The 14,664-nt window shown below is 43.6% G+C and overlaps 1 protein-coding gene across 1 annotated transcript in view; it reads right to left on the minus strand.

The window, feature by feature from the left end:
• sgsm1a (small G protein signaling modulator 1a) overlaps positions 1 to 14,664 on the minus strand; it is a gene marked incomplete at its 5' end in the record, with an annotated part of 40,273 nt that overhangs the window by 15,322 nt on the left and 10,287 nt on the right. The window contains 9 exons of the mRNA XM_083645328.1: positions 240 to 403; positions 709 to 776; positions 1,430 to 1,554; positions 4,680 to 4,817; positions 5,472 to 5,617; positions 6,116 to 6,183; positions 6,285 to 6,437; positions 7,550 to 7,712; positions 13,725 to 13,800. Coding sequence (XP_083501454.1) covers positions 240 to 403; positions 709 to 776; positions 1,430 to 1,554; positions 4,680 to 4,817; positions 5,472 to 5,617; positions 6,116 to 6,183; positions 6,285 to 6,437; positions 7,550 to 7,712; positions 13,725 to 13,800 — 1,101 coding nt within the window. The remainder of the gene's footprint in view (positions 1 to 239; positions 404 to 708; positions 777 to 1,429; positions 1,555 to 4,679; positions 4,818 to 5,471; positions 5,618 to 6,115; positions 6,184 to 6,284; positions 6,438 to 7,549; positions 7,713 to 13,724; positions 13,801 to 14,664) is intronic.

Genomic DNA, 14,664 nt, shown 5'->3' on the forward strand with positions numbered 1-14,664 from the left:
TGGAAACATCACAACGAGGGGACGGACATACTTCCATCAGTATTGCTCCAACCATTGATGCAAACAAGCCAAACACATCAGAGGCTACAGCCTGCTATTTTCAAATTCCAATATTGATTTTATTGATCAGGTCAGGTTGATTTGCTCCGATGCATTTTAGTACTTATCTCGTTTCCACTGGAAGAATGCCCACTACAAGTAATTTGACACAAGAGAATGACCCCCCCTTCCGTGCTGACCTTTCCCCTCTGGGACCAGAGCGGAGGGTCCAGCTGGCCGTGGGGTAGGAGGCCGTTCTCCAGGCAGGACAGGAACTGGAGCAAGTGGCCTCCTTTAGGGAAGCGGAGCGGAGGCCTCTGGATCCCGTCCTGACTCACCAGCACCACCGTTCCCCCGCTGTCCACTAGAGGAGGACAACATACGGGATGAAGTCGAGATGGGTTCGGCTTTAAATGATGATTCATGATGACATGTTATTGGACAGCTGCACAGCCACAGACAGCGGTAATAAATAGTAAACATCGTAATATCAAAACATCGCATTGAATTAAAGCGGAGTGCAGACTGAGATAGCAAATGGTAGTGACAAATACATCTCACTGCATACGATCCAGCACTGGAGATTGTTCACTTGAGTTTCACAATGGCATATAGTTTAAAGACTAAACATTGATGGAAGGCGGTGTTATGCCAGGAGCCTGGACCCACCCTGTTGATGACAGTGCAAGTAAACAATTTCCTCCAGACGGATGGTCATGGCATAGTCCCAGTACACACTGAAAAAGATCCAATCAAATACACATGAGTCCATGAGAGAACAATCCAGACTCCCCTTCTCACATTGTGAGGAACAACACGTAACACTGCAGCAGCAACAACACATTTGAATAGGGAATGTGCATCTTACCAGACAAAACCTGAAGGAACACAAATTTTATGCTTAATCAAGAAAATAAGTGAAAGTGTGTGCCCGTAGATAAGCAGACCTAATGGAGCAATCTATTTCTGGTGACAGAAACCATGCAGCACACGCATAGCAACATAATGCGGTTTGTTAGTTTGAGCGATGCTTGACAGTGGCTCACTCAATAAACCATCTGGTGGCTGCTGGTGTGCTGAAAACAAGCCTCATCATAGCCGCAGCATTTAGTCTAGCATACGAGAGCCTGAGTCACACACTTCACTCATATGCATGTGTTGCATATAACAGCAGAGACAAGCAGAAAACATAGCGCCCAGTGTCTTTGTTGGAAGACGTTTACACCAGCAGACTTGAGGATTTCAAAGACAATGTAAACCTGTGTTTGGTATAGATTAATCTGCACTAGTCACATATCAAATGTATTGAAGGATTACTAATACGATGGAGCCCAGGCTTTGTCGACAGACACGACCAACATAATCCTATTGCTCCCTGGGTAATCTGCACCTGCGCTCATAGTCCAGGTCTCCAACAGAGCCATTCATGAGTTGATTGGGTGTCCACTTGAGGGTCATGATGTCTGCTGTCTGGTGCAGAGACAGGTAACCTGGGATGGCCTCCATGTCGTCCCTCTGAAACAACCAGGAGGACAACTGTTTTCATTTGATATAAAGCTGGGGCTACTTCTGTATTAGATTCAAATAATTTCCCCCCCTTCCTTACACTGTGACTAAAAGACAAAACAGCAATACAAAGCAGTGTGTAGCATTAGCAGGAGGATGCTATATGCAGAAACACAAAAATAACAATCACTAGAAAAAAGGATACTAGTAAAAAGATTAGGAGAGTTCCCACATCTTAACACACAACACACCACTTTGCATTTCCCTTTTACAGCTGATGTATTGGACAAATGATTTCTTAGACTTGCTTCATTTTTACTGAGTGTCAAAATGGTAGGATATGTGATCCTAAGTCACTGTGGGGTTCGAGGGGATGTGGGCAAACCATACTCATTTTGACGTCTATGCGTATGCAAAAACAGCCGCAACAGTTACTGAGCAACTGTCAAAGCATCTGGAGACAATCTCTTGGCTTGAAAATTCCTGTTTGACACTTAATGTCAAGAAAACAGTGTCAATCTGCTTTTCGTCCGGAAGATGCCCCACATCAACTGACCTAGAATTAAAAACTTAAAGGAACACTCCGCCCATTTTCAACCAGCTTTGTATCATTAGAACATCAGTAGTATATCAGAAAACTGTAAACTGTTTTGAAGTCTGTCATTTAATTTGACAGTTATTGAGTGTTAAAGTGTGGACCAGTGACATCACTAGTCCACACTAACTCAAATTAATAACTCATTAACTCAAATCAACTCTCAATAACTGTCAAACTATTCATCATTCATCTAGTTTGACAGTTATTGAGAGCTGATTTGAGTTAATGAGTTATTAATTTGAGTTAGTGTGGACCAGTGATGTCACTGGTCCACTCTTTAACACTCAATAACTGTCAAATTAAATGACAGACTTCAAAACCGTTTACAGTTTTCTGATATACTACTGATGTTCTAATGATACAAAGCTGGTTGAAAATGGGCAGAGTGTTCCTTTAAGAGCCAACAAATTGATCAAGTTCGTGAGGTCAGATATCTTGGTCTAATGTTAGACCCCCACCTGAAATTTGACAAACATGTTAAAAAAGTCAATAGAACTGTAAAGGCAAATCTGTATACATTTAGAGTCTAAATGTATACAGATTTGCCTTTACAGATTTGCCTCAAAAGTTAGGAAATCTCGGATCCGTCTAAATTTTAGAAGGATCCGAGATTTCCTAACTTTTGAGGCAGCCAAAATATTTCTGCACTCAATAGTCCTCCTCTCACATTTTAGTTATTGTGTAACCTCATGGGCGCAGGCTAGTCCTACTGTGATCAAACCCCTAGAGAGGCTGTACAACCGTTCACTGAAAATACTATGTAGGAGGCCGTTAAGATCACACCACTGTCACATCCTGAGAGAGATGAAGATGCTAAGTTTTGACAACTACATTGCATTTGCCCACGCAAACCTTATCTGCAAGTGCCTGAATGGCCAGGCTCCTCAAGTTCTCTGTGACATGGTGCGACCGTTACAGGCCTCTGGAAGGTCTACTAGGAATGCCACTTCAGGGAACTGTAAAGTGCCATTCCGGAAAACCTCATTTGGCCAGACATCCTTTTCGGTAAAAGGGGCAAAAACATGGAATGCACTACCATCAGATCTTAAAATGTCTACAGATTGCCAACATTTCAAAACTAAATTGAAGTTTTTTTTTAAAGGATGGTCAATCATGTGCTCATGTGTAGGGTGGGGAGATGTGTGTGTAGTATAGTTAATAATGAGCTAATTGACCTGTGTGTGTGTGTGTGTGTGTGTGTGTGTGTGTGTGTGTGTGTGTGTGTGTGTGTGTGTGTGTGTTTCCATGCATGATGGAAGTGTGGACGCTTGTGGGGCGAGTGGTGTGTGTGCGTGTGTATCTTTGTATACTTATTGTTTATACCCATGTGCAATTTACTGTGTATTGTTTTTAACTTTTTTCCTTTTTATAGTCTAGGGACAAGCATTGGAAACTAGCAAAAGCTATACATGCTATGATGTGCTGCATTGGATGACTGTATTGCAATTGTTTATGTTTAACACATCTGTCCCTATCAAATAAACAATAAATGAAATTATGAATGAGGTCTTCTATGATTGTGTAAGCCATCCTGAACTTGCTACTGATTTGATGACTGAGGAAGCTTTGTTGTTGTTGTTATTCCTGATTGTGATTGAGGCCGCTTTAACCAGGTTAGCCGCTTGCTTTCACCTGCACAATGATGGCTTTGTATTATTCTGTACTGGAATGCACGGCCAGAATTAGAGCTGATAGTATATCTTCTGCTGTGCTGCTGCTTACTCATGAACGTTCCAGTTCAGAAGATGCTCTACATCAGTGGTTCTCAACTGGTCCTGACCCACATCTTTCCTTAGTCATTAAGTCGCTACGCAAATTTAAGTTGTTTTTTTAGGCCTATGCTTTTTAAACTAGTTTAAACTGGTGATGCTCACAGCTAGCATGGCATGTTTGGTACCAATGGATGCGTTAGGCCTTCTAGTTTCAGAGGATACCATAAAATGAGCCTGCTGCTACAGCCTCTGAAAGACAGCAATGTTGGTCGTGGACGCCGGCATTCTCAAGGAGTAGAAGATCTTTTTTTTTCATGCACACATCCGCCACCCACTCAAATCGGCCCCGCGACCCACATCTGGGTCCCGACCCACCAGTTGAGAACCACTGCTCTACATCACATTTTAATGGTAATATTGTGCTGTAGCCTTACTACAGAATCGCCTGTGATATGGAGAAACTGACCCCTCTAATAGTCACAAAATTAACATTATTCTCCCCCCCCGGACCCTTTGAGCTGCTTACATTAAGCGAATGAAAGCTAGCCAAGGCCACTCATCTAAATTCTGGACCTTTGGTGGTTTATGTCAAAGTGTGACATCGTTACTCTGACACACTGTACCCTTTCATGTTGCCTTAGTTAATAGTTAATCAATAGTCATTAGCGAATGCATGCGTTATTACCCCCCAGTTTATGTTCTCTGTGTTGTGAAGGAAGAAGGAAATACAGTCCTTTCTCCATCTTGTGTTTTGGGTCACAAACATCATCTTAATGGCTAATGTTCTTTCTAGTAGAGATGGGAGGAAAGAAGCAGGCGGTTACCGGTTGTACGAGCACGTTGTTTTTGCCGAACAGGAGGGTGGCCCTGTTGTTCTGATGCAGTGACTCCACATAGTCACGAGCTGAGGGGGATGGGGAGGGACGCTCGTCCATGCTGCTGCTGGAGTGCCTCTTCTGGATCTGGGAACACACACTAATATCAGCTCCAATCCTGTCGCCATATTTACCATTACCATGCATTCTTACATGTTGTTCACACACCATGTTTGCGTCTATAACACGCTAAATTGATGACTATCTTTGCAGAATGAATTACAGCAGGCCAGTCAAACAGATACAAGACTATAGCCGTTTCCGTGGCTAAATCTGTTTCAAATGGCGGAAGATAATGGTTTCATTCATTCAAGGTAATCGAAATGTGTACTGAATCCATTCCTACCCTGTTTCTGATGCCACAGACCATTATGCTTTCCCTGGGGTGTGCAGATATTCAGTGCACCACTCCACTGTTATAGTGCTGTGCACTGCAAGATATCCTGACCTGCGCTGGGTCACTGATTACTTGACGAGTGAACCGGAGAGAGGGTTTCAGATACACTCTGTCCTTTCCCTCGGGACACACTGTACTTCAGTGAGTGAATGTGATCTTAGCAGGTCCTTTAACCGGATGAGAGAGTAAGAGGGGAGATTTCATGATCAATCTCACCACTGACACTCTGTTCGCCTACAACTGGATCAGAATAGTACATACATGGCACATGCAGATACAGAAAAGGGGTTTATTACTGTGTAAATCTGCATGGCCTCATCATACTCATCTTCACCGCTACTTACACACAGAGCGGGCCTCTTGGTGGGAGAGTCCTGTCTGCCGTGGCCACCATGGATGCGATGTCGCTGCACCAGCTCATCAGCCGAGGGGTCTGTCCAGAAATGGTCAGCTGTCTTCATCTTGGTGTACTCCAGTGCACAAGGTCCAACTGCCGCAATGAAGATGCACAATTACAGGGGGCAGATGCACACTACAAGACTGTGTCAACCAGTGTCCAGTATCAGCTCACTTTTCAACATCTAGCGTGTCCAAGGAACTGCTGTGAGAACAATTTTGACTTCCACCATTCTGTCTGTCTGTCTGTCTGTCTGGGTAGTGTAGGAGTAAAAGCACTCGCCACCGCGGGGACCCGAGTTGAATTCCCGGTAGAGGTACTTCCGTCTTAGTCAGACGTTTCTACAGACACAATTGGCCGTGTCTGCGGGTGGGAAGCCGGCGGGGTATATGTCCTGGTCGCTGCACTGTCTAGCGCCTCCTCTGGTCGGTCGGAGTCTAATCGCCAAAGGCTTTGTACATTTCATAATCATTGAAATGTGTGTCCTGTCTAAAAACAAGTCAGGACCAGTCTAACACAATGCAAAATAAAACTTTGTTTTTCTCTCCACAACATGCTGATACAAATGCTCACAGTGTCACAGATAATTACCTAACAAAGAGGCAAGGATCGGTCCATCCACAGGGTCCATTAGAACAGCTTCTTTCTCGTAGAATTTACTGGAACACAAACATGTCACAGAAACTGAGTCAACATGGAGTTCCTTCTGATGTGAACGGTCACAGCTAGCCACGTCATTCTTCACCTTCTCTCAACTCACCTGCTGTTCTCCACCAGGTAAAGGACGATCTTGTCCAGGACCTTCTCAAACAGCGCCGTGCGGATCCACAAGTTCTTAGCCACCTGTGGGGTGAGGCTCGGCAGTCTCGGCAACCTCCGCAAGCTGTCTTGACTATGCATGCTTTGGGTTCGTCTGCGGCAGGAGAGAGCAAGAGATAACACATACAGTAGGAAGTTTAAAAAGAGTAATAATAATAACAATAACATAATAACATTTAAAAATGTCCTATTGACATTATGATTTTATTTTATTTTATTAACTTCACCTTTATTTATAAAGTTAAGTCATTTAAGTTGTGCTCAGAATTTGACCCGGGAAGACAAAGTAAAACCAGTGACTCATCAACGGGAACACAATAAAAGGGTTACGAACAAATTCTTACACCCACATGTGTGGGATTTCAAAGCCCCCCCTCCAGCTATTTTTCAAATAATGCATCTGTTAAATAATTTGCACCCCCTCACGAACAAGCAAAACTGCTTCTGTATGAACCGGATGACATCAGTGATTCATTACAGCTAATAAATATGGATTATTTTGAAGCCTTTAATAAAAAAATCCCTTCAACTAAGAGAAGCATTTGTTTTCAACGCCTTTGATGTGAGCTTTGATGTGTGAGAATGAGCTGCAATGTGTGTATGTGGACGTGGTGTGTGTATGTGGACGCGCTGTGTGTATGTGGATGTGGTGTGTGTGTGTGTGGACGCGGTGTGTGTGTGTGTGGACGCGGTGTGTGTATGTGGACTCGATGTGTGTATGTGGACGCGGTGTGTGTATGTGGACGTGGTGTGTGTATGTGGACGTGGTGTGTGTGTGTGGATGCGGTGTGTGTATGTGGACTTGATGTGTGTATGTGGACGCGGTGTGTGTATGTGGACGTGGTGTGTGTATGTGGACGTGGTGTGTGTATGTGGAAGCGGTGCGTGTATGTGGATGCGGTTGTGTGTATGTGGACGCGGTGTGTGTATGTGGACGCGGCGTGTGTATGTGGACGCGGTGTGTGTATGTGGATGCGGTGTGTGTATGTGGACGCGGTGTGTGTATGTGGACGCGGTGTGTGTATGTGGACGCGGTGTGTGTATGTGGACGCGGTGTGTTTATGTGGATGCGGTGTGTGTATGTGTGGACGCGATGTGTGTATGTGGACTCGATGTGTGTATGTGGATGCGGTGCATGTACAGTATGTGGACGTGGTGTGTGTATGTGTGGACGCGATGTGTGTATGTGGACGCGGTGTGACTCACTTGGTCTCGAGGATCTGCTCGACCTCCTGGGCCTTCCTGCACAGCTCCTCGGCCGGGGTGAAGCTCTTCCCCACCTTCATGAAGAGCGCCGCTATCTTGTTGCTACGCAGAAAGCCTGCGGCTCGCCGCCTCAGCCCGTGCAGAACACATGCCTCCACTGCAGCTGTGTGGATGAGACACACATGGTTGGAAACACACAATGATATGCCAGGAAAGTGCAACAATCATGACTGAACACAAGAAATGAACATGACAGTAAAGAACTAAACCATGAAGAGAAAGGAGCAGCCTCATAGAGAACTTAGGCCTGGCACATTTGAGTAGTTTGAAGTAGCGCTTTTTATCTACACTTCCGGTTACAACAACGTTCGGTCGACCTGGAATCTGTTTTGCGCAATTCCCGGCAGCGGTATTTCCGGCTTGGTCAGACGTTCTTACAGACACAATTGGCCGTGTCTGCGGGTGGGAAGCCCGTGGGGTACAGTATGTGTCCTGGTTGCTGCACTAGTGCCTCCTCTGGTCAGTCGGGACACCTGTTCGGTGGGGAGGGGAACTGGGGGGAATAGCGTGATCCTTCCACGCGCTACGTCCTGCCGGTGAAACTCCTCACTGTCAGGTGAAAAGAAGCGGCTGGCGATGTGCTAGTCTACGGCTCTCCGCAGATCGACTGAGGGGGTGGAACAATGACGGGGACAGCAGAGGTAAGTGGCCAAGTACAATTGGGGAGAAAAATGGGAGAAAAACTGAAAAAACGTCACCTGGCAACTGATAATGAAGTGTTATCCCATGTAGACTTGCTTACTCTACATAGCATGGACATAAGTCAAACTGAGAGAACATTTACTCTTCTGAGAGAATATATAACTCTGGCAGATTTACATTTTAGCTGTATCATCAAGGTAAAAGAGGTAAAGGACACTCCATAGTACGGCATCATACTGTAAGTGAAGAGACTTTCTCCATAGTATTAAAAGAGACTTTCTCTTCAGGCTGCATTGAAAATGGTCTGAAATGAGCCTTGTGTGCCTTGATATGAGAATCAGAATCAGAATCAGCTTTATTGGCCAAGTATGTACACACATACAAGGAAATTGGCTCCGGTTCGCTTAACTCTCAATGTACTCTCACACAAAAGAAAAAGAAAAAGTCTGCTCAGGCTAAAACAGACAAGAATCACAAAGGATCATTAAACATTAACATGATCATCTTTGCATAAGTGAAGAGCTTATCCAATAAGCCGCAGCGCGCACACACACACACACACACACACACACACACACACACACACACACACACACACACACCCACCCACGCACACACACTAGTAACAACATAAATGATGCGACGACACAACTCTAGTGTAGAGAAGAGCAGACACCCCTCTTCCATCTAAGGCCTACGTGGCAGCGCCTCGAGCTGTGTTGACATTTGAGTTCTCTTCCAGGACTAATCCTGTGGCTCTGTTCACATGGGGTCAGGGGGGAGGCTGGGGTTGTCATGGAAACCCATGTTGATGGAGCGATGGAGCTCTGGGAGAGAGGAGACGAAGGAGGGGCTGCGATTCATCAGCATCAACATCTCTCTCTCTCCTTCAGATGTGGCTCCTCGCCTTCCCCCAGCCTCTCTCTCTGTGTCTGTCTGAGTCCGCTTTCCACTCATTCAATCCCTCTGAGTCTCTACGTCACTCTGTCGCTCTCGGCCATGATCACCACGCCAACAGGGTTTTACTGTTCACTTCCAAAACAAAAACGTCTTCAGAGCCGTCAACTTGGAAAATTAAATTTCACGTTTTTGTATTCTGGGGACTATTCAGCAACGTGCCCTCAACATCCTCTCCATATCTCTGCTGATCTTTCTCTCGTCCTGCGTTTTCGCTCCTTATCTCTATGTGCCACTCTGTTTTTGCCTTGCCATTATGAGAGCAAGAAGCTAAATGTCAGAACAAAGCGTAACAGTAAAAGGTTGTGCTGGTTAGCGCACCCTCGTTACTCTCTGATCATCTGTGCTAACTAGACTCAGATGACAAACATCCCTCACAATGCTGCGTGTGCAGACCTTTTAAATACAGGTAGCCAAGCTCAAACCTTTACAGCGTTACTGCCAATTGTCTTCCCACCGAGATACAGAAAACCATCATCAGTTAGTATTAATACTTAATACTTTGTTTACCCCACACTTGGGAAATCTCTTTACCACTGTAGGTCACATTTACAAATAGCCTAGACATAAAAACATAAGAAGCACAGTGTAACAGATAGGTCAGGATCACATAGTATTACACATACAGTATGTGAACCTTTTCTGTACATTTTCAGAGATAAATGCTTTATCCATACAATTTTCCACAGCAGCAATCATGATGAGCTGTTAAGCTGTTGCTGTTAACACAACAGGAAATGTGTGTCTAAGTAAGAGCGGTCCACTCTCCAGTCACTCTTGGTAAAAAGGTAATAACAGATACCCAGAGTAAATTACCTCTAATCAGACTGTAACTGTGGCAACTGAGCACATTAAGAGACTCTTGGTGTCTGAGTTGTCTCTGTCGGCACATCATTGTGAGCTGGCATCACAGCAATTAACACACCTGAACACATTCTGCTCCATCACCTCCTATACTGCCGGTGTTCACAAGTCATCACAATGCTATCTGAAAAATGAAGAATTAAAAACTGAACGGACAGTTGGTAACCAAACCTTACGTTAAGATTAAATGTCGTCTTTTCAATTCATCAATAATATTAAGTTGGATTTCCAAACACCAAACTTCACATTTACACGGCTAGATTTCAGCATGGTTGAATTACTTTTCATGATTCCAAAGCTCAAATCAACAACGCCGTTTTGACGCACATTCGTCAGAGAGTATGCTTCGGCTGCCATTTAGATTGTGCCTTGTCAAATCATAAAAGCAGCCATTATGCTAGCTAGAGGCTAATGACTCCCTGGTGAGCTGGCCGAGCCACGCCTCTGCTCTGCACCCATCCTCCACACTGTTATCTATGAAACAGTCAAGAGCAGAGCATGGAGCAATAAGAACTACAACAAAGATGTCAGCGCACTGGCTGAAAAATAGTGCTAGTAAGGGAGGGGTTGGCACTCAATTGAATGACCAGCAGCCGATAAACCCTCAAATTTAGAGGCTATAAGAATGATGTCCGTCCGCAGGCCAGCAAAACTGATGACACCAACATGAAAGTGCTCATATATATAATGCCTCCGTACACAATACATGGCAACACTGCCACTTTGAGCAACATAAAAGTGGAATTTACAACATAGTCATACCATAATAAAAATCAATACTATACGACAAATTCATTTCATAACCCACCAAGAGCACACTGCACTTTGATTCCCTATCTGATTGATTTTTGTCATGCACTCTATCTCCATTAATGGAAAATTAAAAAATATATATAAAAAAGATTGCTCAATTGCTCAACCGCGCATGTGACCACACAAGCTGCGTCTGCAAGCACAAGACCTTGAGGGCAAAGCAACAAGGCATGATACAAACCAACAAGGCATGATGGTACAAATGAGTGCTGCCAGTCCAGTCACGTGCGAGCTGGAAATACTGGTAATGAGCGCTCTGTTTCTTTTTTCTTAAGATTTATTTTTGGCATTTTCATACTTTAGTAGATAGATATACTGTATATAGTGAAATATACAGGAAAGTATAGGAGAGAGAGTGAGGGGAGGGGAGGACATGCAGAAAATTACCACGGGCCGGATTAAAACCCGGGTCGCTGCGGGAAGGACTGCGCCTTATGGTACGCGCTCTACTTAGGGAGCCACCAGAACGGTCCATGACCACGTCACCATCAAAGGAGCTCACCTGTCTGATTTTGGGGCACATCTCTGCTTTGTTCAGCTCAACAGTCATGGTCAACCCAGACATACTGAGGCCTTTCGACTGAGCGCCTGGTATGACCAGGAGGGCTACACTCTAAACAGCCAATCCCTGACAGAGACAAGCTCAGCAGGCAGCGAAGCAAGGCTCAACTGGAAAACACTGAGCAACGTTAAGGATGATGTCATAATAATCACTGATGATTTCATGTCATGCCCCACAATCGTCAAGTGATGTCATACCAATGATGATAGGATGGCGTGGCATGACATGAGTTTGGTCCCAACCCCCCAAAAAACTGGTCCCATGGCACATCGTCCCCAGAGTCTCCACCCTAGAAAAGATTTCTAGTAATAACAATAATAATTATTATTATTATTATTGTTATTATTATTATTATTATCGTTGTTATTATTATTATTATTATTACCTTTATTATTATTATTATTATTATTATTATTATTATTATTATTATTATTATTATTACACCCTAGCCTGGGGTCAGCTGAACACTGAGTAGTTGGCTTGTGTCTAACATAATTTACTGCCCCTCTGGCCCACTGTAGGGCATTTTATTCTGGTAAACAAACAAAAAAGGGGGAGCAACCATTTCAATCTTCTAGGAAGAGGGTTGAAATGGTTGTCCCTTTTTTGTGTGCCTTGACCCAGATGCTGTCCATTTTTCACTTACGGTATATCTTATATCTGACTAAAATGGTGAATGTGTGACTTACAGTAATACAGATTGTAGCTTTAATTTCTCATTAGTTGATGGAATGGTGCTATATTAGAGATGTCACCCATCTCCACATCAAGTCAGTGCAATGCACTGTATCCAAGCAAGTGTGAAATTAAACCATATAAGGCAGACAGGCCAATAGCAATCTAATAATGCAGAGAGTCATTATATGCCACAGTTTCTCAGACAGTATATATGCCGGCGGTTAGATGACCACTGCACTATAGATGGTTGATTTACCAGCACAACTCTATATGGTAATGAGCTACTTAGTTCTGTATCAAGGAAATGTCTCACAGATCTTTTTTTTATCCAATATGATTTTTTCCTAGATTTATTCAAGTGGTTTGGTTTCATCAAACCAACTCTAAACATGATTTTGGTCACCTCAGGGACTCGGGTGATGGACTATATGAAATCGCGCAACATTAACCATAACAGTTATTACACTGAGGTTAGCACCATTAAATCTTATCAAGTCATAATCATGGGGATGTGAGTAAAGAACAGTCTTTCTCTGCACACAGTGCTTCCAAAGAATAACAAGACTAGGTGTAAAACCTAGTAGCCTATATACTGTAGCAGCTACAGTGTAGCTGACCCACAGTGTTGCCAAATCTTTTCCAAGGAAAGTAGTCCCCCTGCTTGCACCCCCCTCCTCCCTCCACCCCCTTACTCCCAGCTGCAGCCCCTCCCCCTCCCTGCATTTCAGTCAGCGCATTTCCATCTATCACTCACTCAGGGACATTCGGGAATGTAGAAGTGCCTCGCAGGTAAGCTAAAAATGTCAAATTCTCTGCAGGCTGAAAACTTTGAAAGTCACATTACAAACAAGTTAGATTTTAGAGCATGAATGTTTTTTTTTCTACTGCTTTACTTTAATTTGCCAGACAAAACTCAAGTCAGTATTTCTACCGAGTAAAATATTTAAATACTCTTTCCACATAATATGTGGATAGCACAAAAACAATCAAAAAATTTGCTTTTCTATCATTGGACAAATCATTGAATCTGCTTAATAGCTATTTTGCAGTCACCTGCAGCTTCGCAGAAAACGATGTTTGGGTGAGACAGTAAATTTAAGGCAGATGATACTAAGCCTTTCAGCTAAGTGGAAAGAGGCCAGACTGTAAAGCTGTTTCACCTAGGGCAAACATCGACTACAAGTTCAATTATGAGCAAGTTGCGTTTAAACCCAATGTAATGTTATTAGAGAGAAATTCTGTAAACTAGAAGCTCACTCGGAGAGCGCAGACCTCCGCAAAGGCCAATACTCCAGTCTGCTATGATAAACAAATGAGTCGGATCAGAACCGTAACCCTGACCCACCGACATCACAGGCGGATGATGATGATGTCATATCTCCTCTGCGTCCTGTGTTCTAACAAACACAACAACATATTCCCTACAGTAGGTAAAAATTGCACTATAATGCAAATTAGATGATTCATAGGCCTTGAGGTAGGTCTACGTCAACTGTGATTTCTAAAATCAAGCTCTACTGGCATGCAGATTTGTTCCAACTCAAAAAAGATTATGAAAGAGCAAAATTGAATGTTTTAAAATGTATTGTCTTTACTTACCACAAAAAGAGACAATATGGCTGCTGTCTTCATGAACAAATTTCCTGGTGACAGCTTCCTCCATAATCTGCTTCACCTGTGAATGACATGGCAGATGCCGGATGACTCATTCATTTATATGCTACAACTGACATACGAACAATGCGTTAGGATCAAGGCTGGCAGTAGCTATGGGCAGGGGTGGGCTCAACCCACCCAAATGTGCATCTCTTGTCCACCCAATCAAAAGTTAAATCTCTGTCTCTCTCTCTCTCTCTCTCTCTCTGATTGCACACACACAGAGAAAGGCAGAGCAAGTAAAACGGTCCCACTGCCCATGGAAATCACTCAAACTCAATGCATAACCTGCTCTAACTCATGTATGGATTGGAACAAATTAGTGTTCTAAAGGCTACTTTAACATAAGTTATGCCAATTTTCATGTACAAAAACAGTAAGCTCAGAGAGAGATGCTTTGCACCAGATGTAGCTACTAATGAATTTCCATCAGCAGTCCATTTGCATCAACTCAAATGTATTTGATGAAGGGAGGACAGACTGAGGAGAATGGTCTGTGTCTGCCAGACCCCTTCCCAAAGTCCTGCCCCCCAGCAGCAGAGAATAGGTTCCCAAACTTCCCACCAATCTGTGATTACTAGTGTTATGATACATCTTGAGGCAGGAGATCACAGTCATGACCTCAAACATTCAGAATATCATCTTTTCCCACTTACCAGTTTCACTAATGGTATAACATATTATTGAGGTAGGATGGCAGGTTTAGCGCTAGGGAGCACTGCAGAGACAGGCTGAATTTACAATTCCAGGGAGAAGGGTTACGCTCTACCAACTCTGATGAAGACGCATGGCGTTGAAACGTTAGTTTTTCAATAAAAAAGTTTTATAAAAGGATCCGTGTGCTCCAGTGGCCTACTTTGGTTTTTGGACCTAAAATGTTTTC

The sequence above is a fragment of the Poromitra crassiceps genome, assembly GCF_964638095.1.
Source record: "Poromitra crassiceps genome assembly, chromosome: 10".
Taxonomy (NCBI): Eukaryota; Metazoa; Chordata; class Actinopteri; order Beryciformes; family Melamphaidae; genus Poromitra; species Poromitra crassiceps.